Source organism: Struthio camelus, chromosome 1 (genome assembly GCF_040807025.1).
Source record: "Struthio camelus isolate bStrCam1 chromosome 1, bStrCam1.hap1, whole genome shotgun sequence".
Lineage (NCBI taxonomy): Eukaryota > Metazoa > Chordata > Aves > Struthioniformes > Struthionidae > Struthio > Struthio camelus.
In genome coordinates this window covers 44,532,355-44,557,585 of record NC_090942.1, presented here as the reverse complement: position 1 = coordinate 44,557,585, position 25,231 = coordinate 44,532,355, and the positions used below count along the sequence as shown (strand labels likewise).

General features: G+C 39.2%; 1 protein-coding gene across 18 annotated transcripts in view; it reads right to left on the bottom strand.

Annotated features, from left to right (window-relative positions):
- Nucleotides 1-271: 271 nt before the first annotated feature.
- Nucleotides 272-25,231, bottom strand: part of NAV3 (neuron navigator 3) — a 552,459-nt gene continuing 527,499 nt past the window's right edge. For 17 of the 18 annotated variants that reach the window (XM_009669555.2, XM_068936171.1, XM_068936230.1 and 14 more), the window contains 12 exons: nucleotides 22,408-22,561; nucleotides 18,374-18,548; nucleotides 14,782-14,879; nucleotides 14,051-14,146; nucleotides 13,586-13,754; nucleotides 12,658-12,893; nucleotides 10,602-10,756; nucleotides 9,582-9,653; nucleotides 8,947-9,143; nucleotides 8,161-8,279; nucleotides 5,225-5,428; nucleotides 272-2,972 (listed from right to left, as the gene is read on the bottom strand). In XM_009669555.2, the coding sequence (XP_009667850.2) occupies nucleotides 2,853-2,972; nucleotides 5,225-5,428; nucleotides 8,161-8,279; nucleotides 8,947-9,143; nucleotides 9,582-9,653; nucleotides 10,602-10,756; nucleotides 12,658-12,893; nucleotides 13,586-13,754; nucleotides 14,051-14,146; nucleotides 14,782-14,879; nucleotides 18,374-18,548; nucleotides 22,408-22,561 (1,795 nt within the window). In that variant the 3' untranslated portion in view covers nucleotides 272-2,852. The remainder of the gene's footprint in view (nucleotides 2,973-5,224; nucleotides 5,429-8,160; nucleotides 8,280-8,946; nucleotides 9,144-9,581; nucleotides 9,654-10,601; nucleotides 10,757-12,657; nucleotides 12,894-13,585; nucleotides 13,755-14,050; nucleotides 14,147-14,781; nucleotides 14,880-18,373; nucleotides 18,549-22,407; nucleotides 22,562-25,231) is intronic. The other variant, XM_068936179.1, reaches the window with a different exon arrangement.

Genomic DNA, 25,231 nt, shown 5'->3' with positions numbered 1-25,231 from the left:
ATATCCTTGCACTTTAAGATAATCTTGAGGAGGAGGAGACTGTTAGATTGCTTCTGAACTGCACAACCTGTTCCCACCACAGGAAAAGTCATTCAAGAATAACAGAGAATCCCTGGAACTATAACGTGTACCTAACTTTCTTTTTACATAGATTAGTTCTGCTGAATATAAAAAATTACATCCTTCAGTTTGTCATTTTGTTTATACATTTTTATGTTTGAAGTAATATCTAACCCTTAAGTGGCCCTGACTGCAAAAACACCAGACTGTGTTTTCAATAAATAATTCCACTTTAATGGCAAAGTAATAATTTAGACAGATACAGTGCGCACACCTGCAAAAAAATATACGCAAGCTGGTTTACAAGCTAGAGGAACAATAAACCAATAGAAAATACATCATCCAGTTAAGTCCGATGACACCAAATACTTATTATTAGGGCTTTACAAAGACTACAAAACTTTTCAGATGATTTATTTCACTGTTTCTGTCTATTTACATGATATGTTACATCAAAAATGTACAAAATATAAAATGTATACAGACAAACGTTTCACAAACAATTCTGAGTTGTAAACTAGGTGGACTCACTGAGATGTATTGCAGGAAGTTCTGTATATGCAATATGGTGTGTTTGTGTGTTAAATATGGCAGGAAAAGATTTGCAGGTTTGCTCAGACCACAGGTATAGGAAAGAGCAGCTTTCCTTTAGTTCTTTGAGTCAGTCAGGATGTATGTGCCGACATTTTACAACAGAAATGGATCCAGATTTGGGGGCGGGGGGGTATAATGTTGGTCTGACTGAATCCTACTTGCATAAAATCAGTTAGAGTTTTATTAGGGCAATAGCACCGTGTAGGAACCTCTAGATTCAGTGATGCAGCTCAGTGCCATTTGAAAACTGCATTGTTTTATCTTTGTTTTACAGCAAGTGACCACAGGGTGGCCACAAAGAGTTAATAGCACCAATTGCACATCCTGAAGGTAACATCCACGTTGGTGTACAGTACATGTCTACACAATGCCAAAGCCCTTAGATACCATCTTGTTTATATGCAATTATTTTAACCGGATGCCTCTTGTGGTAAAAGAGCATTTCCGATTATTCTGAGCAGTTTTAATGCAATCTGTTTGTAGCCTGCCATGACATATGCACTTAAAACATTTTCAGATTTCCCCCCCCCCCCCCCCCCCCAAAATGTATTGGTTTCATATAGAAACTGAAACATGCTCACTCTAGCATTGATAGCTCCTGCATAGTCATAACAACTGTAAATACAGGACAAACACACCAGGTAATAACAGCTTTTAAGGTTTGCATTCTGTGTTTGTTTGTAACATACAGGAAATCTCAGCAAGTGAAACATCTCTTAACACCAACAGAATAAAATACAAGTTTTTTTGTTTGCTTGTTTTTGATTTGATTTGTGCAAGGCTTTTTATTTTTTTTTAATATTTACAATACCCACCCAGAAGACTGTGCAAAACCAACCCACTTTTACAGTATAAACTCTTCCTCTTCCACAGTGGACATCACTGCTTCAGTGTTCTTTTATGCTGATTTTTTCATGTACAACAATAGCAATCAAAACAACATGCTAAAACTAGAAAAAGGAAAAAAAAAAACATACATTTGTGCTCATGCTGCATCAAGTGCATCCAGCTCTGCTGGATAAGAATTCAAAACATGTATCCTCCAAAAACTCCATTCCATGGGACCAAATGGATTTGAGCTGATTTTCTCAGCAGTTAGGTGGCAGTGGAAGTGGGTTTGGGTTCCTTGTATGTTTCTGAGGGTAGGCAGAGCAATCTATTCACAAGATAAAAATATTATATAGCAACTGTTCTTTCTCCTATCCATTTCTTTAAAAAATCATGATATACAGATATGAGGCTACTGTGTTAACTGACATTTTCTCATTAGTAAATGAAGAAAAAAACAGTGTAAATTACCAATGGTTTAGGAATTAAACCAACTGTAAAACTGTTCTAGAAATCTGTTTTAAGGCAGTGAGACAGCACCATAGGAAATGTTCCTTCTTTCACTGAAAAGGCTCAAACAAATGAAGCCCTAAAAAGCCTTTATTCAGTGTTGGTTAATAATTGGTATAAAACTGCTGTTAAGGAGTGGGCAGGTGGTTAAAAAAGACCTTTGTGGTAAAAACAACTTTATAAAATCTGTGACTCGTACACTAAAAACTTGATGGAGCGCATCACCGTGACCATGGCAGTTAGAATTAAATTGGCACTTATCCAGCATATCACAGTCATGTTTTCTGGTGATTGCACAATACTGTTTGTGCTTTCTGAGTTACTATCATCATCTTTGACTTGTTTTGGAATGGGCAGTAGCGTACCACGCAAACACCACTGCAGTCCTGTGACCAGCACCATGTGGCACAACAGAGGTTAGAAGAGAACTAGGAGACCGCATTGTTCATGCAGCGCGTCAGGGTAAACTAAAAGAAATAAAAACAAACAAGTTTTCACTGTAAACTCGTACAGAGAGACAGAGAGAGAGACAGAGAGAGACAGAGAGAGAGAAAGAAGAAAAGGGAAAAAAAAATTCCAGTTTGGCTAACACATGTGCAATCTGCTTAGATGCCCTTGATCTAGGGCCCTTTCCAGTTGACGAATGGAGTCTCACTTGGCTCCAAAGATACTGAAATGCCTTGAAATTAAACTAATTCAAGCTTTCCACTTCAATTTTTCTTCCTGACTTTGCAGAGTTGGTCTCCTGCCTACCTACAACACACCATTCTCATTCAGGGACCTCGGCGCGCTGCTTTAATACTGGCAGTGGTCTAGTGGAAACAGATTTTACCATGCTCCTCCACCACGATTTGTCTCTTTCAGAGAGTTGATTCAAGGGATGAATCCAAAATGTCGTCATGGTGGCTGGTGCTATCACTGTCACAGCTTTGTGCGCTCGAATAGCTGGCTGCCTCTTGAAGCCTCATTAGCATATTCATCTGAAAGAAGAAGGAAATGTTTTCATAATCTTGTCACATTTACTGCCACAGCGGCCATGCTAAAATTGAATAAAGCTCCTCTGCTGTATGAAGTGTGTTGGTATCTAGCTGAGGAGACCATGAAAAGGATTTTGGAAAAGGCGAGGTGTCAGTGGCCCCTCCTGGCACCCTTTACACTGTCTTCTGGTCTTTAAATAGAAGTGTCAGTTTAAAGGTCCAAAGAGCCAGGGGGATATAATGGAGCTGCCTGATAACTCTCTTTAATTCGGAGGTGGGAATGGCTGCAGCTGCAGCACGGGCAGGGGAAGGAAGCCATATCGCAGCTGGACATCTGGGCCTGTATTTGGAGACAGTCAAGCTTCCAAATAATTTTTGGAACAGAGTAGACAGAATACATTGGAAAAGCAACTAAAAACATAATCACACAAACATGCCCCCTCTGCAAGAGAGAGACAAGGAGGCAGTGAGCAAGGGGTGGACTGAGGCCAGCTGCTTCATAAAAGAGTACCATCTGCTGCTGAGGAGCTGACCTCAGCGAGGGGACCAGCAACAGACCCTCCTTCCCAGGAGAGGGAGAGCCCCCACCTAATTCATTTGGGCATTGCTGGAACCTGAAGCCCATCCGAAAAATCATAAAAATCCAGCAGTAAGCTCCAGAAAATTATTTGGATGCTTGACACCTAACTCTGTGTAACGATGAGGATTTTATTTATGAAACAACTACTCCTGCCAGCGTACTCAGGGCTGCAAAGGGTTTTTAACATCGTTTTAATGTATTTCAAGGAACAAATAAGCTGTCATTACAAAAAACAGGAATGAAAACCAGAAGAAGGAGAGGTACTTTGTGTGTGAGAGTTAAGTCCTTTTTCAAGTTTGCTCAGGAATCCTCCCATCTCTATGGTCTCAAGCCTGCAGTTTGTAAAGCTTTCTCCAGACTTGAAACAGTGTTTAACATTGTTTAATGCTGTTAGGTAGCTTCACCTGCAAGTTTAATAGCTATGCCTATTTGACGGTGCAGGATACGTGCAGTAGGTGTGTAAAATAGCCTACATATGAAATGTCCTGTCTCCACAGGCACAATCACTGGGTGTGATTCTGTCCCCCCAGCACCAGTGTCTGTCTTCCCATTAGCTCTCCTGGAGGCAGTGACAAGCCCTACATGCAGAAGTTTCAAGCTTCTCCTAATTAGTCAAATACAGGAAGCTGTAAACAGCAAACGACCGCAGTGTGTAGGGAGCAAGGGTGATGGACCACTGAATTCTTTAGCCTCCCAAGCAGTTTCATATATCGCTTAGTAGAAGGTGATGCACACATGCCAGAAACCCAGCCAATATGCTTGCTGGTAGCCTGAATCACAGGGTCAATCACCCCAGAGCCTTTGGACTGCGAGATGGGGGTCAGACGAGCCGACTCCCTACACTTTTTCAGGATGCAAGGTCTGGTTTTGCGGACTGAACACTTTGGTGGCTCTGAGGATTCATTTCCTTAGCACTGGTAAGATTTCAAAGCATTTTGCTCTGAGAAGTTCCCTTTCCAGAGGCTTCCTGTATTCCAAAGGTAGTTCTCTAAAATGGTATTTTGAATTATGATAAAGACAGTCTATAGAGAAAGCACTATACAAGAATAGCAGTTCAATATACGCAATTTAATATTCCATTACCAGAGGAGGCATTGGTACACCCAAACGTCTGGGATAATATTTAAATAAAACAATACACGGCATTTAGGGAAATCAACCTCTTATCTCTTAGTGTCACCACACTTGCATCCCATATACATTAAGACTGTTATACAGTCATCACTTATCTGAAAATGTTCTGAGGAATGGCAGGACGGCTGTCTAATTTGCATTTCCACTAAATTGTCTACAATAGACAAGTTAGATAATATGAGTTCCTCAGCTGTAGAACGTACATGACAAATTGCCCAACCTGGAGAGGTGTTTTTAGAATAAATCAATTAATAAATTGCTTAAGAGCAGTACCCAGACATTATCATGATGAAGACCACAAACATTTCTGGGCAGATGGGAAATGCATAAAATTTAAGGACACATTAAGTTGCACATATCTTCCCCGTCGGCAGATTTTTCTTTCATTCCTATCACTTTTTTTATAAATTATAGTGAGATTCATTTTAAAGGACCATGTTGGAACAGATATACAGTACATTGTTTACTGTACACTGTACAATTTAATGTGTGACAGTAAAGTACATACTGAAAAGCATTTTTCCCAAAGTTTAAATCTTACCAAAGGATCCCCTTCTGTTTCACTCTGTGGAACGTGCTTTGAGGTTGTTCCTTCTTTTGCTGATGCATAACCTTCGTACCCAACATCTTCTGGTCTTAACTGAAGTAATGATGGCCACTCATGCTGTAGAGATGCAGAGCTCCACGGATAGGTATCAGCTACCCATTTGGAGGGATCCTCCCAAGGCGCCCTCTTACCATACATCTGTATTATGGATATAATACAAGTAGTTATTCTATGGAGTTTTTGGCACCAGTTGTAACAGCAGACAAAAAGGCAAACACATCTAAACCATTTTAGTACATTACTTGTTTTGAAAGTGCTCAGCACTCAGATATGATCACATATTCAAACAACCTCAGCTCTGTTAGTGCTCCTTCAACACACAGAGGGGCTGCAAGTTGAAAAGTGCTTCATAGCTAGTGATACTCATAGGCAAGAGCAAGAATTACAAGCTTTTGATACAACATGAAATAAAACCTTTCAGTAATTTGCTTAAGGCCTATCAGCGAAAATTAACTCAGCTCTGTCTAAAATATTCAAGTTAATTTGATTTTGTCTGAAGAGAATTAGGAAGTGCCAGTACAGATTGTTCTCTTTTCCTAGCAGAATTGGATCCAAAAGCAGACGTCTGTCCACAGCTTAAGTTTGAGATCTTTCACAAGGTTAAGAGAAGGAATTCAAGAAAGCCAGGATTTCCCTACTGTGGAGCACAGCAGTACTTACAAATCTGGAAGGAGGGCAGAAAGAAGGACGAATGAGAACTCTCCAAGTTTAGGAGGTCTGGCAGCTTCTTCACTAAAATGCCCCACCCATGCCTCACTGCAGTTCACGAGCAACCCATTAACTGGGAGACCCTCGGCTGCTGCTTTACAAATTCCCTTTAGCTATGCTATCTGCAGTAAAAATGACACACTGGACTTGGGAACCATTCACCAGCGCTTTCTGTGATCTGTCCCAGCTCAACCAGCTACGGTCCAAGTAGCAGCGTAATATTGGCAGGGAGCACTCACGGAGCATTCAGATGCTCCATAACGAGGAGTACTCCTAACGAGGAATAAAATAGTTAAGGATTTTAGTGCTAAAGCCACAGAGATAAGTTGTGCTTATCATTGCAACACCTGCTCTGAGGCACTTGCTGAATCCAGAGCTCCAGGTTAGGCAGCCAAGTTCCCTATATCGTGCACAGGCTCCTTATGCACTTCACAGAGGCGAGGCTGCTTAGCAGGGATCTGCCTAAATGCGCCAAGAGGAAATGTTTTGCAGGGCGGTATAAAGCTAACTCCAGGCAGCATTTGCTTCATATTGAGATTAACAGAGATCAAATCTTTTCTGAAGTCTGGGGCAAGGATTGTACATTCTGGGTCTGACAAATGAGTTTTCTAAGTACCAGGCTAAAAAGTCACTTTCCACCCTCCTCTGGATCTAGGAAAATCTAATCATATCATGCAAAACATTTCTGTGTGCTATTAATAATGCTGTTCTATGGAAGTCATCCAAATCATCTAAAAATTGGAAAGGTTCATGAAACACTGTATTTTCTTCTGTATGCTGCCATCTTCTGCTCCAGAACTGAAGTTTTCCTATATATCTGAGAAAATTTGAGCATGAAGAATATCACTGCTTTTTTATAGCTGGTCTGAATAAGTTAATCTCAATGTGGCTGTTCTATCAGACATTTGGCAGTTTTTTGCACAAGGTCTAAACACTCTCCAATTCCCAGAGAGATAAGCAGTTTTAGGAAAGCGTGAAATATTCAACAGGCAAGATTCTAAACCTCCAGCTCATCAGTATGTCACCATATCAATACAAGGTGATAAAGAAATCGCAGCTGCTTACACAGTTCTTTGACTGGTCCAGAACTATCCCCTCTGCACTGTGCAGCAATTTCTTTCAGTGTCAGTAGAGTCATGTGTGGCAAAAAAACTGCCTTTCCACATAGTATCTTTTCATAGGATTGCAGTGCATAAAAAGAAAGCAAAGGGAGAAACCCAAATAGAAATCGGAAATAAAGTCTGGATTAATTTCAAGATTTAGGTTTGCTCCAGAGATGTGCAATGGGTCCTAAATCTTTACCTACGTGGGACAGGATACAGTGCTATATACAGTAAAACTATTTGCAGCCCTCCTTCTATTAAAGTATAAGAAATCTTACTAGTGTGGTAATGGAGAACGTTAAAAGAATGGAAGTGCTGCTAACACCTAGCTCTGGAGAGGACAGGACGGAGGAACAACGAAGCACTCTGAACTGACAGCAGCTATCCATGATGAGAACACAGCAGGGAAGAAATCTTAGCCCCACAGGAAAAGGAAAGTGGAGAGAGCAAAACCAAGGGAAATACAAGCAGTAGTGCAAGATGTAAGGGTGAAAAAGGGACAGACTTGCATTTTCAGCAGGGCCAAAGAGCAAGTTATCTCAGTCTGGTTAGATAAGGCCAGTAAGCAAATTCTTTCCGCATGGTGAAAATATCCTTGTTCACAAGCTTTTCTCCACATGCCTGTATGCCTACATAGATACCGAGGTGGGAGACGATTAGGCAGACCAAAGCTCTTTCGTTACTCAGTGTAGGGGGGCTGTTAGCTCTTCCATGCAACGATAGACTGAGGCTGCCTTCCCTCAGGGAGGCAATACGAGCTGTATTCAGCATTGCTGTGAACTCTGTTCAAACGGTGGAAAAAGAAGAACCTTCCAGCAGCCACAGAAGAGAAACTCTCTTCATAAAAATCTAAGATATGTTAGTATTGGATAAAATAAAGCCAAGTTATATAATTGGGTAAGAGCAAGTCAAAAGGAGCCCAAGGCTGATTTCTATAATCCTACCACAACTTTATTCTTGTAAATGCAAAGGCACAACACTTGGATGCTTTGCGTAAAAGTAGCTTGGAGAAAGTCTATGAAACTAATACAAACATTTGCTTTGAAGCAAGTGACTTACCTGAAGTCCCTCTCTCACAGCTTCCAGAAGATATGGCACCAGGGAATAGTTCCAGAGGTCTGTGAACCACACTCGGGAGCCATCAACATCCATAGGGCAAGGGAGGAAAAGGCGGGGACCTGAGAAGTCAAGTTATGTATTAAAAATGTTGACCTAGTTGAGCACACTAAAAATAATCTTTACAGAATTAAAGAAAAATTATTACTGGAGAAGACTGCAATGAAGAAAACGGTAACATGAGACTACAACTATTGAGCTATCAGTCTCCTGTTATTCAAAATGAACTAGTGTCACCTTTTGCAATCCTAAGGCCCGATGAACACTTGCAAGTTTTACTGCGATGTGTGATTTTTTGCTAACATAACTATTTCACTAGAAGACCTCAGGTATATGTACATCTCCCATTTGCTAATTTGTTGAACTGACAGACCGACTGTTTTTACTGCTGTAACTGTGCTGCGATGTGAAAGTAGGAAAAAGATTAAACTTTGAAAATTTGCTATTGAGGTCATTATTGGTAATGTTGAATTTTTAAAACGATGATCATTTACTTAAAAGTCTTTAGCAACCAAGTCAGAAATATCAGGGAATACATACTTTCTCATTAAACTTTGTATTTTCTTTTTAATCTTGCTGATAACACTAGGCAGGCAAGTTCCCCACAGTGATTCTGCATCTCCCATTGTAGATTGGGACAGAATAACTTTTCAAAAGCAAATTTAGCCTTCACTAATCTCTAACATGCTCAGCCTGCATCCTATTTCAAACCACTGTGCCAGGACTCACCAATGGTTACATCTGAAGAGCTGTGCGTTTCTAGGAAGCTGTTGAGATGATGCCATGTTTTTGGGATCCAGTCAATGATTTTGATGAGCTCATTATTGCGTATGTTCTTTTCTATTTCAGTCTCAATCAGCTTCCTCCTCAGATATCTGCCCAAGAAACCTTTGACAGGCTCTGTGTGGTTAGCACACAGCACCCACCTGGGAAGAAAGGATAAATGTCAGGTAGCAATGAATTGCAAATATACCATATCCTCTTGAACACACAGATGAAAACGATGTCATGAGCTCCCAAGGCTGGTGAACCAGCAAATATAGAATAGCTCTAATAAACACAAGGCTATGCTCTTTCCTTATTGCCCGCTGCTGCAATGCAATCATGATCACAGGTTTCAGCTAGAATTCAAGATAGTGCTGAAGATAAATGGAAGGCAACAACTGTAGCATTACGCTAGAGATATAGGAAAGGTGTCTTGTTTCTTTCACCAGAAGGAAAAACACCATGCTGAGAGCTATCAGTATAGCAGAGTCACAGGAGCTAAACCGCCTTGCTGTGATGGATGTTTGCAGAACTGGGCTGAGAAGGGAGTTTGAGAGTTCTGTGCAAACATGGAAAAAGTAAATATAGAGGGAATGTACCTGAAATTGTGATGCAGCTCCAGATTTGGTGAAGAAGAAACTCCCTGGTTCATAGTTCCAATAATATAGGGACTGAAAAGAGAAAAGTATTAGATTCAATTGGAAATTTCGCTGAGGGAGAACCCATTCACATGTTCAGAGAATATTTTTTATTCTTATCTGCACCAGGTTAACTTTGAAGAGAGACCATAGATGCATTTAAGATTTAAAATATTTCTCATCTAATCTCTTTGTTGTTTGTTTATTCTTAAATGTTCTCCCCTTCTGCACATTTACAATTTACTAGTACCCATGTGTAATAAAGAAATGAGGTAAACCTGTGCTCGTGTACCTCATTATTTTGTAGCAGGCTTAGAGTTTTAATTTCAGAAGCCAGTGAATCTCATGAGTAAGAGACCGTATACAGCGATTTTATGAAGGGTAGGCCCTAGGATGAAGCCTTTGCAGTAGAAATACCCTATATCCAGTGGAAGTTTCCAGAAACCATTATTTTTATTCTTGCTTGGCAATAAAGGACAGTCAGCCAGCTTCACACTTCTGCACTACTGTGGCCCATAGGAAAACTGTAGGAAACGCAAGAGCATCAGCTATACAGCCTCTTCTACATTGCACGCTTCATGGGTTCACATATATCCCAAATTCCACTATTATAAAGTGCGTTTATTCTTAGTCTCCCATAACCTCTCCTCACAGTACTAATGAGCTTGTGTGACCTGACCGGGCAAAAGGAATAAGACTCTAATCCGGTCAAGCATTTAAATACATTCTTAAATTCAGTGGTACATTTATATCTCACTGAGATGCATAGGAGTCATATAAATAAACTGAAGCAGATACATTACGTATTTGGCTGAAGAAGGGGAAAATTATTTAAGCACTTTAAGGACCTGCAAAAGGGCTTCCCTGATCTAGCTTAAGGCAGTCTAAGGTTCCACCCACCGGGACATTTTGTTTTGCAAACTAACAAAGAGCTTTTAGCTGTTAAGGTGTGTGAAGGCGGAGACAAGAGCTACTACCTACCATTTGTTGTATTTACAATTGAGGAAACCATTGAAGATGTCGCTTAGTGAACTGATGTGGTGGAGGTTATCAAGAATTATGACCACAGGGAGGTCAGCACCATTGTTGTCAGCACTGCATTGCTCAGCAAGATTAGCTAGGTACTGTCGCAGATCCTTTAGCAGAATTAACAAAAAAACAGAAAAGCTTAGACCAATTAGACCATGTATGCAATTACAGCAGAAAAGACTTCCAGAAAGATAAAGAAGCTGTTACAGAGTTTCCCAACTGCGGATAATTTAGCTGGATCAGCACAGGCAGGAATACCTGCTTCTTAGCTGGGGCAATACTGAAGTCATATGCGGAGAAAAACAAAAGCACTAAACATAAGGCAAGAGACTGAAGCATACATACTCCTCTTTGGTGGAAACACTCCTTAGGAACCTGCTGATAAAATATCTTATCTCCAATGGGAAATAGGCTACAATTAAATGTCCTGTTCCCAGGGGCCTGAGATACTCACAATAACTGTTGGGCCTCCAATTTTATGAATGCCACATTTATATATTAAAAACAACACATTGTTACCCAATCTAGGCATACTGAACTCCTTCCTCAGATATCTCCTTTCACCTCTCTCACTGAAAATCTGTTCAATCATCTTTTGAGGATATTGTATCACACTTCTTAATAAAATTCCTTGTGTACACACTTTTTTTTTTTCTGTCAGCTATCTGCCTGGCTGCTTTTTAGTGCTTTCTATCACCAAAACTTTTCATATTTTTATTGAAACTTCATTGCCCTTGAGGGTCTGGGCTAGTCAAGTTTTACAGCTGTATCCCGTGAGGTATCTAATTTTGTCATTGTTGGGAATGCTTGGTGTTACGGACAATGTTTCTATTGTCATTTTACTTTCCAGATCAGTGATAGCAAAATCTTTTATTTTTACTGGGAACATGTACCTTTTTTATTTCAAGAAAGCTTTTGCTTGGCTTTTTAATGATCAGGTGTCTCTATGGGTTTCTTCCAAAGAATAGCAGCACCGTCTGTATTATTCAAGTACACTTGGCATTTGACAACGATATGTTTTTTTCTTTTTTACTATAAACCTAGACATTCTACATAATCTTCATAGAAACAAAGAATAAGAAAAAAAACCCACACATACAACAAGCAATTTAGTAGCAACCCAAAGCTCGTTCTTCTGTGGGAAGATTTCCCTTACAAATGCATATATGGTATAACAATCAAATAGGAGCACTTCCCCTGCCAAAGTAAATGGCATCACAAATCATCCATATAAAGACCCTGAAAAGAGGTGTTTTTACTGGAATGGCTCTCCCACCCCTTTGGGATCCACATGTTCATCCTTCTTATATTATGTTAACATTTACTATGTTCCGTGAAAAGCCGAAAGCCCTGGGCAAAACCTTTCATTTTCTGACCACTTCCCTGGGTACCAAGTTAGGAGTATACCCAATTCAGGATAACAGGTGAATACTATTATCTGTGGGTAGCACGGTGGTCATGTTAGAAGCTTGATAATCTGAGCTATGTAAATCACTCTGAATATGATACGATGCACTAGGTTGTTTTAGCATGCTCAGCTTCCTGACTGATGCACTCCAGAAACCATGGCAGCAGGACTATTTATACAGTGTCAACCAAGAAACTGAACCCCCGATACTAGTTCAAAATCCTCATTCTCAAATCTCTGCTAACAATAGGCTCTATTTTTACTGTTGAAAAAGCCAGATGGACCAGCATTACTATATACTCAGCCTTTCTGACAAAGGAGTTAGACACTCTAAGAACGGAAGTTACATCGGTATTTCATTCTGCATCTATCCTTAAGGTGGATTCCCTCGAGTGAGCAAAAATTCAGGTTTCCTTCACAGTGTTTCAATGCTCTGTTTAGAACAGAGAGACCTGCTCTTCATTCCTCAGGGGACTGGAGATTGAATCCTTGTAGGAGAGGATGAAAAATGAGCAGCAAAACAGTATGCCAATTAGTAGGATCTATGCTACGTGCTCACTACAAATCAGGTGATAGGTTACCATTTCAATTGTAACTTACCTTGCTTGACTTGTGATCTACGTTAAAAGTTGCAATTGCATCCTCAGTTTTTTTCCTGCCAGATTTAGTTATTATATATTCAGCCAGCCTGTTAGCTAAATAGGTCTTTCCTGTGCCACTGGGTCCCGACAGAATAATTCTGCGATGCTCCATCAGTAAATTAAAGTACCGCTGGGTAATTGGTTTAGGAATTAATGTGTCAAACACAAAACTGTCCAAACTGTTTTCTTCCACTCCTGGAAACAAAAGAAAAGGAAAACGACTTGTCTCCTTCCTTGCTAAGGTAAGTTTAGGTTTGACCCAGCGCCTGAAGAGGTCTGTGCCATGCTGAAAGCAGGTAAGATGCCTCTGCCTAAATCAGACTCCTATGTAGGTTTTCATTACTGTTGGAAATACATTCTTCTACTGGGCCAAAAAATTAAACAGTGGCAGCGGCAGTGTGACTAGACGGGTGGGAGAAATGAAATCAAACTAAATGTGAAGAGAAGGCTCAGTGAGGCAAAGATGTGTGTTTCAGACACTACAGGCAATCACGATAGAAAAAGGTCAAAGTGACAGCCACAAGGATTACCAGTTGTCACATCAATATATGCATAGTTCTTTGGAAGGCCCCTCTCCCTTCCTATAGCAAATCCCTACAGCTTTTGAAATGTTTCAGTTTTCTCCTGTGGAACTGGGTTATGCATTAATTTTTTTGATCATAAGCTCTTTTTTTTTTTTTTTGGTCCCTATTCAGAATTTTGTACTTTGCTGTGATTTGACAGTCAGGCAGGCAGAGAAGGACAGGGATATCCTTGGGTTCACCTCAAAATGCCCTACTGTGCTACGAGTCAGGCTACAGAAAGGTCAGGTCTAAAAGAAAATGAAGGGATGGGGGAATGCAGTGAAAAACTATACAATATCTGCAAAAATATCCTTATGGTTTTACCTTTCAGGTTCACAGTGATGATGTTATTATCTCCAACTAGATATCCACAAGGCAGCAGTTCAGGCACTTCTAGGCTATGGGCTCTTATTACATCCCCTATACAATAGCTAGCAATGCAGTCAGAGCTTAAGCCTAGGCTAGTAGCTGGATCCACTCGGAAAATATATTCCTGAAATTATATGAAAACACAAGACAAAAAAATAGATATCGTCATTGAATGAAAGTAATATGGGCACATACTACGGTATAGATGAAGTCATATTCAAAGAAGATTCTTGGAATTACATGCAATAGAGAACTGGCTATAACCATTAAAAAAGAACAACATTAAGGATAGAATTTAATAGTGCTGTCAGCTATAAGTCAAAAAAAAAGACTTGGCAAGACAAAAGAAAATATATAACATTTTTCAAAAGTGAAAAAAGACACTCAATTAATGCTTGAGCTAATTTTTCCATGTCTTACCTTAAAGAGGCGTCTGATTACACCATCTAAAACATCCCATTTTGTTTTTCCACTAACTCCAATAGATCCTATCAGATATGCATGTGTTTTTTGATCCTACAAAGACAGAGATTTCACAAACTGGGCTAAAACTAATGTTACCAATAAAGACAAATGATATTATTTAGCATGTGATGCTACAACTTTACTAATAATCTCTGTGCCAGAAATAGGTAAAAATAATATTACTGTGGTACATCTACATACGGAAGGAAACACAGCATCTTACTCTGCTCTTATGTTGCATCTATATTTAGAGAAAGCTGAATACAAATAAAATTTGCATTGCATTTATAATACTTTTGCAATATAAAACAGGAAAACATGACAATGTGATTCCAAATGGATTACTTCAGCAGCACATTCATACATGTACCCTTAGGGTCCAAGGCATATATCTAATTTATAGCCACTTTTGAATGGAGATAGCAGGTCCCAGAACATCTCACTACTAATTAAACTGAGAATTGGTAGTGTCTGAGCCGTCACAAAGGCAGGAGGAGGCTATGTGACATTACTATATATTAAACTGACTATATTAAACATATACAGATGACAGAGAAAAGAAGTGCTATTTTTAGCATATTTCCATTTAGTTCACAGCTGAAAGTAGCGCAAGGAGATCCGCCACTATACTGCAGGATTTGCCAGAGCTGTAATTCTGTGACTAGACCTCTGGATAATGAACTTACCTTGGCTCGACTGTAGCCCTTGTTTATAGTGACTAAAATTTTCACGCTATGGCCTTCTTTGTGGAGTGCTCCATCTGTGACATCATCTAGCAAAATATCTACGATACAAGAAGAGGCGTGACTAACATGACAGATCAGTTATGTTCACCTCACCAGTTCAACACTTGTTCAAAGGGATTTTTTGTTAATAAGAAAGGCTGCCATCACAACAACTGGCAGCACCATCATTTGAACCTGTTCTTATTCCCACTTCACTTTTTCTGTTGGATATGAAAAAAAGTAACAATTTCTTAACTGTTTGAGGCAGTATTAATTAGAAGCTTTAGCCATGTAAAAATGAATAGAGGAACCAGAAAGAAATAAATTCTTGCATTACAATTTTGCTGTTGCTTTCCCTCTTGGAACACGGTCAAAATTACCATATGTCCACACGGTTGCTTAAAACCTAAATTAACTTTACACCTTTGGGCACTCATCATGCCCTTTAGAATGCTATCAGGAGAAACGCAACAAATCCTTGTGCTGATATATTTTCTGCTCCGTAAAACAGAACTTTAATTTCTCTTTCCAGCTAATCTCTTTACCTTCTGTACACAACATGGATACAGAGTCTTTTTTCCCCATAAAACAGGCTTAGAAGGAGAATCCACTAGAAAACCACTATGCATTCCTCCTGAAAATGGGACTCTGCATTCAGCCATTTCTCCAATAAAAGGTTTTAAGTTTCCTGGATGTAAAGAGTGACTCTGATCTGCTCTGTGCTTCTGCTTCTAGACCTACCTCCTCCCTCCCTCCTAAAACAAGAATGCAGAAGGATATATTTCTTACTAAAGGCTAAGCCTGAGGCATTACTGCAAAGGGTAAAATTGCTGTCTTCCTACAGAGGTTTCCTCAAAGATTATTCTGTTAGGCTTTTTAACTAAATATCAAGTTAGAAGAGACTTTGGATTTGCATTTTCTTCAAAGGCCAGCACAGTAAGTACCCACTACCCTAAATCCTGCTCTTTCTTATTGTGATGATTGAAGTAGTGCGTTGACTTCATGTCATAATCTGCACAAGGTTGGATTTCACCCAAATTAAACTGAGGTGCCAGTAAGATTCAGTCACAGAAGTACTTGCTTAAAGCAAAAACTAAAAAGTCTCATGAATATGGCTTGAATGAATGTATTTAAGAAATAAGTGAGTCCTCATGTACAAAGTTTGACAGCTTGCACCTGACCTAGAAAGCAGATTCTGCTAGTTTTTTTAAATAGATCTAATCAAAAAATCATTTTTGTTGCCAGCTTAAACAAACTTATGCCTATTTTGTTCCAGGCAGTTGGTTTTTCCTGTGCCATCAAAATGGGCTTTTTCACTTGACTTGTCTTGTATTTTGGCAAGACAAAATTTTGGTTTGTATGTGACAAACCTTAAGAGTTTTGATAATGCCCATCCAAGGTCAATTTAAAATATCTCTGGTCCGCCTCTGAAATTTTTCAATCCCTAAATGACCTTCACACAGCCTTTTAGATACCTTTTTCTTTAAGCGTTTAGGAATGAGGCACCATTCTGCATCTATTGAAAAAATGCATCTACTACTGAGAGCTCTCCCTTTCACTGATATCAGGACTGAGAAGATGCCCAATGGAGCGAGCATTTCACCAGAGTGTTAATTGCTTTAATTACCTTCTGCTAGGCCTCATCCTTAGCTGCACTACGGCAATCCCAGCTCACTTTTGTCTGAGCCCTGGCACATCGCTTTCATCGGATTAGTACATACACAGCCTTGTACTGGCGCCTGTTTGCTGCGCTTTAATCCAGGGACTGGTTGCAAAATGGGTGCCTGTGATCGCCGAACCCCTCCCAAGCTTGCTACTCACACCTCTTGGGAGGCGCAGAAGATGGCCCTACCCTTAGGAAGCAGCAATGAATAGCTTTAGTCTTTTCCAGTTAATACTGGTCTGCTAGAAATGGCCATAGAATTCTTAACACGATGGGCCAAGGCCCTCATTATCTTTCTCAGCTTAGTCCCCAGTATGATTAACTTCTCCAGATCTAAGGAACTTTGCCGTAATAGCGCTTCAGCTGCCACAGAAATCCCACAGGACTTGGCAGCAAGCTGTCAGCCTTCCAAGTTCTCTGGCACTGCAATAAAACGATACCCACAATGATCAAAAATGTTGGATTCATATTTAAATGGAGTACAAATCCTGCACTCCTCATTAGGCACCCTTATTTCTTTTATTTCTTGTAACCAGAAGTAATTACTTTGCATACTAGAAAACATTTAGAATCAATAACACAGAAAATTATATAAAGCTTATATTATGTTTATTCCTGTATCTAGACAGAGTTAGAGCCAAGAGACATGGTGCTAATAGCTGCTACGCATGAAAGAGTTTCCACAATTACCATTTTGAAAATAACTCTGTTCTATTTTTATTTTTTTAAAACGTGTTGATTGTGTGAGCAGGAACCAGAGTTAAAACTTTTTCTCCTCGTATTTGCAACACTTCAGTGTATACCAAGGCCTGACACAGGCTCACCGATTCTAAAAGTTAAACCTGGCAAAAATGTTGGCTGGAATGTAAAGAAAAAACATACCAATTTTGTATAAAATCTGATATTAACCAAAGAAACGTTCAAACACCCATGTAATCAATGACTGGCAAGATACTACGACTAACTGCCAACCTAAATAATAGTCAGGCAGTTTGGCACATTCCCAGCTGTAGTCTTGCCTAGACTCTTTCAATAATTATTAACCACATTTTTATTGCTTCCAGAGATTGCATTATCCTTTCTATGGGGTCCACATTAATGAGCACTGCTTTGCTTTCACTATGCTCATGGTTCTAATGTTAGAGATAGTACTTCTGTTCCTTGGCCACATTATCAAAACAAGTGTCAAAGGCTTATTATCATAAACTCTATGGCATGGAAAATAACCAAATGTTAATGTTCAGGATGTGGACCAAAGTTCTGCGTGCTTTCTCTCATTCACAGAAGACAACAGGAGTGCTTAATAAGCCAGGCGGTCTTTGGCTCCTGTGATAAATGGTGATCTGATCCAACATAGACTACCTAGCTATATCGTACAAAAGATAACTAGGAGATAATACTAACTGAGACCATCTTCCTTCCCAGCTTAAAATATGGAAAGATATTAAGGGACCTAACCTAACGATAAAAGGTCTGTGAATTAAAAAGGGAAGCGTAATGTACTGTGCTCATATTTGTCCCATATGGACAAGACAACCTACTGGTACAGGTCTCATGTATACTATAACATATATTGTTCTTATCAGATAACCTGCAAACTAGATACTCAAAGAATACTGTAAACTAGGGAGTCAACGAGTATCATTACTAGGCACTAAGGAAATAAAATGAACAAGCTGTTACTATTACTCAGACCCTTCTAAAAGTTACGTTTTCAGAAATGACTGCCAACACTGTTTCTCATTGTCATTAGTGTATCTGATGTTCACATGAGCAACATGAGGAATACTAAGTTTCAGACATGCCTTTTATATATAGCCTATTAAGAGGATGAAAAATAATAAATTATTACTAATTACTGAGGTATGCAAGTACACAAAATATATTTACCTGATGTAACAGATTCTGTGATGTTTAAATTGTTCAGAGAAAGTCCCAGTGACTGCCGTGATGAAGAAGATGATGTGCTGCTTGAAGACTCTGATGATGGTCTGGTAGGCTTTCCAGTATTACCAGTCTCTGCCTTTAAACGATCATTTTCAGCTTTCAGTATCTCAATTTCATTCTGCACTCAAAAGAAACCAAAACAAAAACAAAGGAGGTTATTGTTTCAGAAAACCATTGGGGGTGGCTATTCAGGTGCTTGCTGTTCAGGAGCAGCAGCCAACTGGTTTAGCAGCTCCACAGCAGTATGCGGCACTAGAGCAAAAGCATAAACCCAGTCAGTGAACAGTGGATTGCTTTCACTTCCGAAATGAAGGAAAAAACCCTACAACCTTGCGTTAGCTTTTGCCTCAAAACAGGTACTAACCAACAGTCTTCAAGGCTCTGTGTTTATTGTATGGTTGGCTATACTACAGGTATGGTGAGAATTATCCCAACTACCCCCAGTTTTAGAGTGCTATTTTTTATTGTCAAAAATCCTAGGTAACAGTCAGTTAAGAAAGTTATTCCTAACATTTTGGATATGCATTGACATATCCTCTAAAGTCACAGAAAATGACTACTGCCACTGAATGTACAATTTAAGCAATAACTTCACAGGGGAGCACTGAAATTAAAAATTTACAATTAGAAATTGACATTTTAACAGTTTCATAATCCTTCTTGATATCAGATAAGAGTTTCTGATCATCCAAACGTGGGATTGTTCACATAACGGCCAACAAAACCTCTCTGATGAAAACATACAGTGACAGATGAATCAGCACAGCTAGGAATTTTTTTAGCTAAATCCTCTGTGGGGCCAAGTGATCACTGAAGGTACAATAATAAAATGAAAACTTAGCCTGAGCACGGCCTGGTACCAGCTAAATCTAGCTTTCAGTCGCTTCATGAAGCATAGTACAAAGCAACTGCTTATTCTTGCGGATGGTTTTGCACATAAAATTTAATTCCACATTCACTAACACTCTGCTAGAAGTCCTATCGTTTTCTGAAGGCTGTTTGGCCACATCATACAAGTTAAAACATAAGGGATAACACCACAAAAAAAATGCAACTGCTACAAAATGATTAGGTCAAACAGGCAAAGGTGAGGAGAAAGTGAAAGGAAAGGGACAAACTAGCAAAATATTGACAGAACATAGTAATGAATGCCACCAGTTCAGTCTTAGTTTGAAATCAGGAAAAGAGCGATGGTGAAATGAGTCATGTGATATCAGTCTAGTCCACGACATAAGCTGATCAATTACACAATTTTCAGCAGTTTTCCATTCAGTTGAGCTTTAGATTTTTAAGGTGCTTTGAATATGCATGGTGCTCACATACCTTTCCCATCAATCCCACTTTTTCCTCTTCCCAATCCCCATCAGTTCTGCAAAATGCCACAGAGTTTGGAGGCTCCAAGGACTGACTGTTCCTTTGGGAAAACTTCAGAAGAGGCAGTGATCACCAGCACTGGCAGAGGTCTGCATATGAACTAGTCACCACCACTCAGCTTTGGTGAAGTTCAAACCTTGCTTGTAACTACAGGAAGCTCCTCCTCTGGGGAACTCACTTTGTTTAGTCCTTCAAATCCCAGTGTAAGACTATAGGAACCTATAAGCCTTCACATCCTGTTCCTCACTACTGCAAGTAACTACATGCTACCCTTATGTCCAGATAGGTGAGCAGTTCTCTGCGTACTGCTTGTCTGGAAGATCTGCTAACCAAAGGTAAACTAAACCCATTAATTAGGCATTACCTGCCCTTGGTAAACCTCTCTACATTTTATCCTATTTTTCACTGACCACTTATTCTTTAATTATTCTTATCTCCAAAATTTGCTAAGAAGCCCTTACAATTACTGTGATCAGAAAAATATAGATAGGTAACATCCAGATAATAGTATTTTCCTTTTTGCAGAAGTACTACATTAGCTGTTCTCCCTTCATACAGTAACATTTATAACTTGATAGATTAAAATTATTTGCCAGTGTTTTTGTAATTGTCCTGCAACTACTTCTTCCTTAATTCTGAGACGCACAGCATTCAGTTCTCTCAAGGGGAGAATTAATCTTTCAAATTTTGTTTTCTTGCCACTGTGGTAACTCCCATTTTTCACACTCTCATTTTCATTAGTCAGTCTTCCCTTCTCTGACCAACATCATCATCCTTTTAGAACCTGGACAATGTACTCATTTAGTTTTTGTGCCACAATAAAAGTGTACTGAATATGCTATCTTTAACTCAGAGTAGTGTCATTTTTTTCTTCTTTTAAAAGCCATATAATTTCTACTGTTCCTTTCAACATCTTTCACAAGGCCTCGCTCAGCCTTGCTGCTCACTGTTCTCCCCGTGTCCACACTTTTTGACTCAACGATCTGTCTTCTGGTTTGTATTCTGAGAAATCTCTCTGCTTATTCCTAATTCCTTTTTAGCGTCTTGATACAGCTAATCAGTTCTGGAGCAGTCCTCTTGCTGAAGATATGTTTCTATAATGGTTTTGGACCTTTGGTCTGAGGGTATTCCACGCTTTTACTCATCTCATTCACATTCAGGAGGTTTTTAGGCCACAAGGCTTTCTAACTTCAGTTTCCCCAAATTTATCTTTCTAAAATTGAAATCCTCACTTACAGATCAGTTCTTGATCATTCTTCCCTTTAACTGAAGTTCAGCCAAATATCTCATATCTGTGTTGAGACAGCTAGGGGGTTGAGCATTTGGGAGGCTGGCAGGTACTGTACACGTTGAAAGGTGTGGCTGAGACTGCTACAGGCACGAGGTAAATAAGAAAGCTAGAAATTGGAGCAAGCTGACCAGGTCCTGTAGTTATGAAATCAGCCACTGTGAGCATCTATACTTAAGTGTCTACATGCCCACCTGGTCTAAGTACTGAACACAGCGCAATTCAGTTGACAAGCCCCACGGGCTGGATTCAGATGTGTAAACGTGGCTTTCTACTGCCACTGTACGCAAAATCTTCCAGTAGTCAAATGTTAAAACTTCAAGTCCTGCGCAGATACCTCAGGCTGGTTCAGACAGCACTAGATGCTTATACTTAGGCAACTGACTTTCACCCTATGCACCTATATTAGGATGGTTCTCTAGATCCCATTACTGCATGTCTACAGCTCCAGTGACTACAACAGTAGTTAATCACCTAGCTCATACATAGACATTTAAAAACTGCTGTCCTAATCTCAAGCTGAATGCTATCCCATTGGCCTTGGTTCAGTTTCCCAAATACATGCTTCTAGTGCCCTCAGGGACATCCTAGATATCTCATCTGTCATTCCAGGACCTATGTCATACTCATCCGATCTGCGTGGATACTGTGGATTTGGACACCACATGTGACACTTGACACTTACGTGTCAGCAACAGAACTGACTCACATGAAGCTCTCTGCTGAACACTGTGCAGAACACTGTCCTTTTTTCTGCATCCTTTCATCCAGGTGAAAGGGAAAGTCATTTGATAAAAATGTGTTCAGGAAGGATGTGGAAAAGTGTCATAAGTAATAAAGTAGTGAAATTTTAGCAATGCTGGATACAATAATTTATTCTAATTTTACATACTTTGTTTCTGCAGGCTATGGCTGGGTTAGAAACTAGAAGTGAAGATACGAGTATGCACATATTTCCCCGCACATACCCTGCCCAAGTAATGAAAGCTCTGTAGAAATCCCTTTGTGACCTGCTTGTCAGTCACATTGCTTTCCCCGGCTAGAGGGTTTTCATTACAAATATCCTATGGACAAGGATTATGTCTTTTTCCATATCTCTTAAACACATTTTGGTTGCTAACATAAATGCTAAGAATATCATCTTATTATTGTAAGGTGAACATTCACCATACCAATCTTTTGGAAGCACTGTCAACCTGTCACTTTACTTTATACCAACATTTTTTGCATACCTGAAACGAAATACCGAGAAAGGAAATACACCAAGCACACTTTAGGGGTGCACTCCTGTCATCACTTATGTTACTGCACTGACCTGCATGCGGTTCATGGCTTCCCGAATCTGATCCAGATGGTGTGCAGAGCTGAGTGCTTCAAGACGAATGTCCGTTAATTTCAGCTCTTTCTCCCTCAGCTCACTCTTTAGCTGAAGAATAATTTCAGCCTCTGCCTCTGTGCATTCACAGATCCTAAAGAGGAACAGGAAACAGGCAGGAGATTAAAGGAAGGTTCTCTCCCCAAAGCAGTGACATTACTAAATATCAAAGTACAGAAAATGCTTGCTGCTGGAGAAACCTATGAACAAAGAGAGAATCTTATCAAAGAAACACGAAAAGGCTCAAACTGCAAATTAAAAATGGAAAAAAAACTTCTCCAGATGAAATGATCAGCTTGCTTTATAACTTTCCAGTTTACTATGACGGTTTCCCATGGTGAAAAAAAGTTATTAAAAAAAAACTTCTTAGATACTTTCTTTCAAGTGTGTATCATCCATTGTTTTTAATTTGCTTTTATTTCTACATCATTTCTTTGGTGCAAAGGTTACAAGTTTCCTAAGTATCCATAGCCAGAACTGAAGTATGCTGATTAAACTACACTGCAGACATTTATTGTCTGTTTGGCATGAACAGTTTTCTTTGTTTTGCACAGTACAGAAAGTCCCTGACATTATGATCCAAAAAGTTTTAATCTGTAAAGCTGTTGATGGGTAATGGTTGACATTTTTGCCTATAGCTTGTCCTTTGATAACGTACGGTGCCTGAAATAAGTTTTTTTTCCTTAAATAAGGGATTAAATGTAATCACCATGTGATTATTTTTCATAAGCATTAATTCTAAGGAAATAATCCATAATATTGTGAGAAAAGATGGAAACGTCACCAGCCTAGGGATCCAGCAACTGTCCAGTTTCCATGTCAGACTCTGTCTTGCCTCTAAATATAATCAGGCTCAGATCTGTTGCACAGCATAGAACCAGCAGGAAAAAAAAAATTGAATTTTGGATACAATGTTACACTAATCGATATTTTCAGCCAATTCACCAAATGCTATTTGTTCTTTATTACTGTCACTATAAATAGTTAATGCTTGCAGAACAATTTAAATATGAAAAACATTTTGTAATAATAAGTATTATGATTGTTACTACTAATGTACAAACAAGAAACAAAGTCAGCTTTTAATTGCCAGAATGCATGCAAATGCATTTTGGGAAAGAAAAATGCAGCACTTTTCAGGTCAGCAGTTGGAGATACAATTCCATGCCCCGCACTCAATTTTACCGGGATCTATGCTTGTAGATCACGTGACCGTTTTGTCTTTTCTTTGGTGCCCAGACTAGAGATGACCTGCATACACACGTATTGGACAGATGCAAGTGGAAGAAAGTAAAAGGCAATGGTTTAGAACATAAGACTCAGATCAAGGAAAATATAAAGAAACCATAAGCAAAGGGAAGATGATGAAGTTCACAGCAAATAAAAAATATGGCAAATTGGAGAAGGAAAATAATGAATATAATTTACAACATGCACAAATATTTTAAATGTGAGCAAAAAATGAACAAAGGCATATATACTAGGATTTTTTCCAAATATTAAGATACAATTCTTGGTTTGAAGTGCCCATGCCTACACTAACAAAATAAGAAATGACGTATTAGGAAGAGGTACAATATGAAATTGTATTTACTTGCATATTTTATCTTGCACAACAACTTGGACAGCTGGGAAACCATGTATGTATTTGTAGGCTATTTTCTTTTTGGCACTTTTGCGAAAGTTACTTTTTGAGGAGGGATGGAAAAAGAGACCCTGACAAGCCACCTTTAAAGATAACAGTGAAGCAGAAAACAAAGCTATGGTTCTGGAAGAAGCAGGCAGAAGCTGTCTAGACTGGTAACACAAGCAGAATGGAAACAGAATGTATGAATCAAATTCTCATTTGAATATTCCAGGGCTCTTCAGCACTCAGCTCCTACAATTGTAAAATAACATAAGAAGTTCAGACTGTATCAAAAGCAAGAAAAACAAAAAGGTAAGTCAGCATTTCCGAGCAGTCACAGAAAGAAGTTCAGAAACCTGATCATACTCTAGACAAAGGTTCCAAGTGAGTAGCTGGAAAAACAGAATTTACTTTTTGTTATAATCTCAGAATTTTTAAATCAGTAGGTTGCTTTGGGTAAAGGGAGCTGAGTCCTCATTTTGAACAGAGGCTGCTGACAGTTATGAGAACTCTTGAAGGTAAAGGAAGGTTAAACGATGCAATGGAAAACAGAATCTTCCAAAGAAAGTAATGTTATCAGTATAAGAAACAAAGAAACTAATCTAAATAAATATACTTTATGTGATCTCCCTGCAGAAAGGAAGGCGCCTATGTCATTCTGTGTAGAAAGATCTCAGTAATAAAAAATGAGACGAGAAAGATCAGTGTTTATAAATATTACGGAGGAAAAACTAGAAGGCTGTGAACTGGACAGAATTAGGAAGTTAAGATTCAGGGACCAAAACAGGCATGCAAAGAGATTGGGATGAAAGACTAGACATGTAGTTTGCCCTTGATAAATTCAAGATAATACATCTCGAGAGCACATCAAAGAGGAAAAGAAGAAGGGTTGGATGGAAGGAAAGAGTTTAAGGTTATGAAAGTAGATCTATGAATCAACAGTGGTAACAGATTAGCTGAAACTACTTGAGTAGATAAAGTTTTTGAAGAAGAGTGCTCTGTTTAGGATCAGCATGACTAAAAGCAGTAACAAGATGGTGATTTCTATTAAAGCCTTTACTACTGATCTTGAAGTTGATGATGAATCAGACTCAAGGCTCCTAAAAATGTAGAAATTCTCCCCGCAGCACACACATA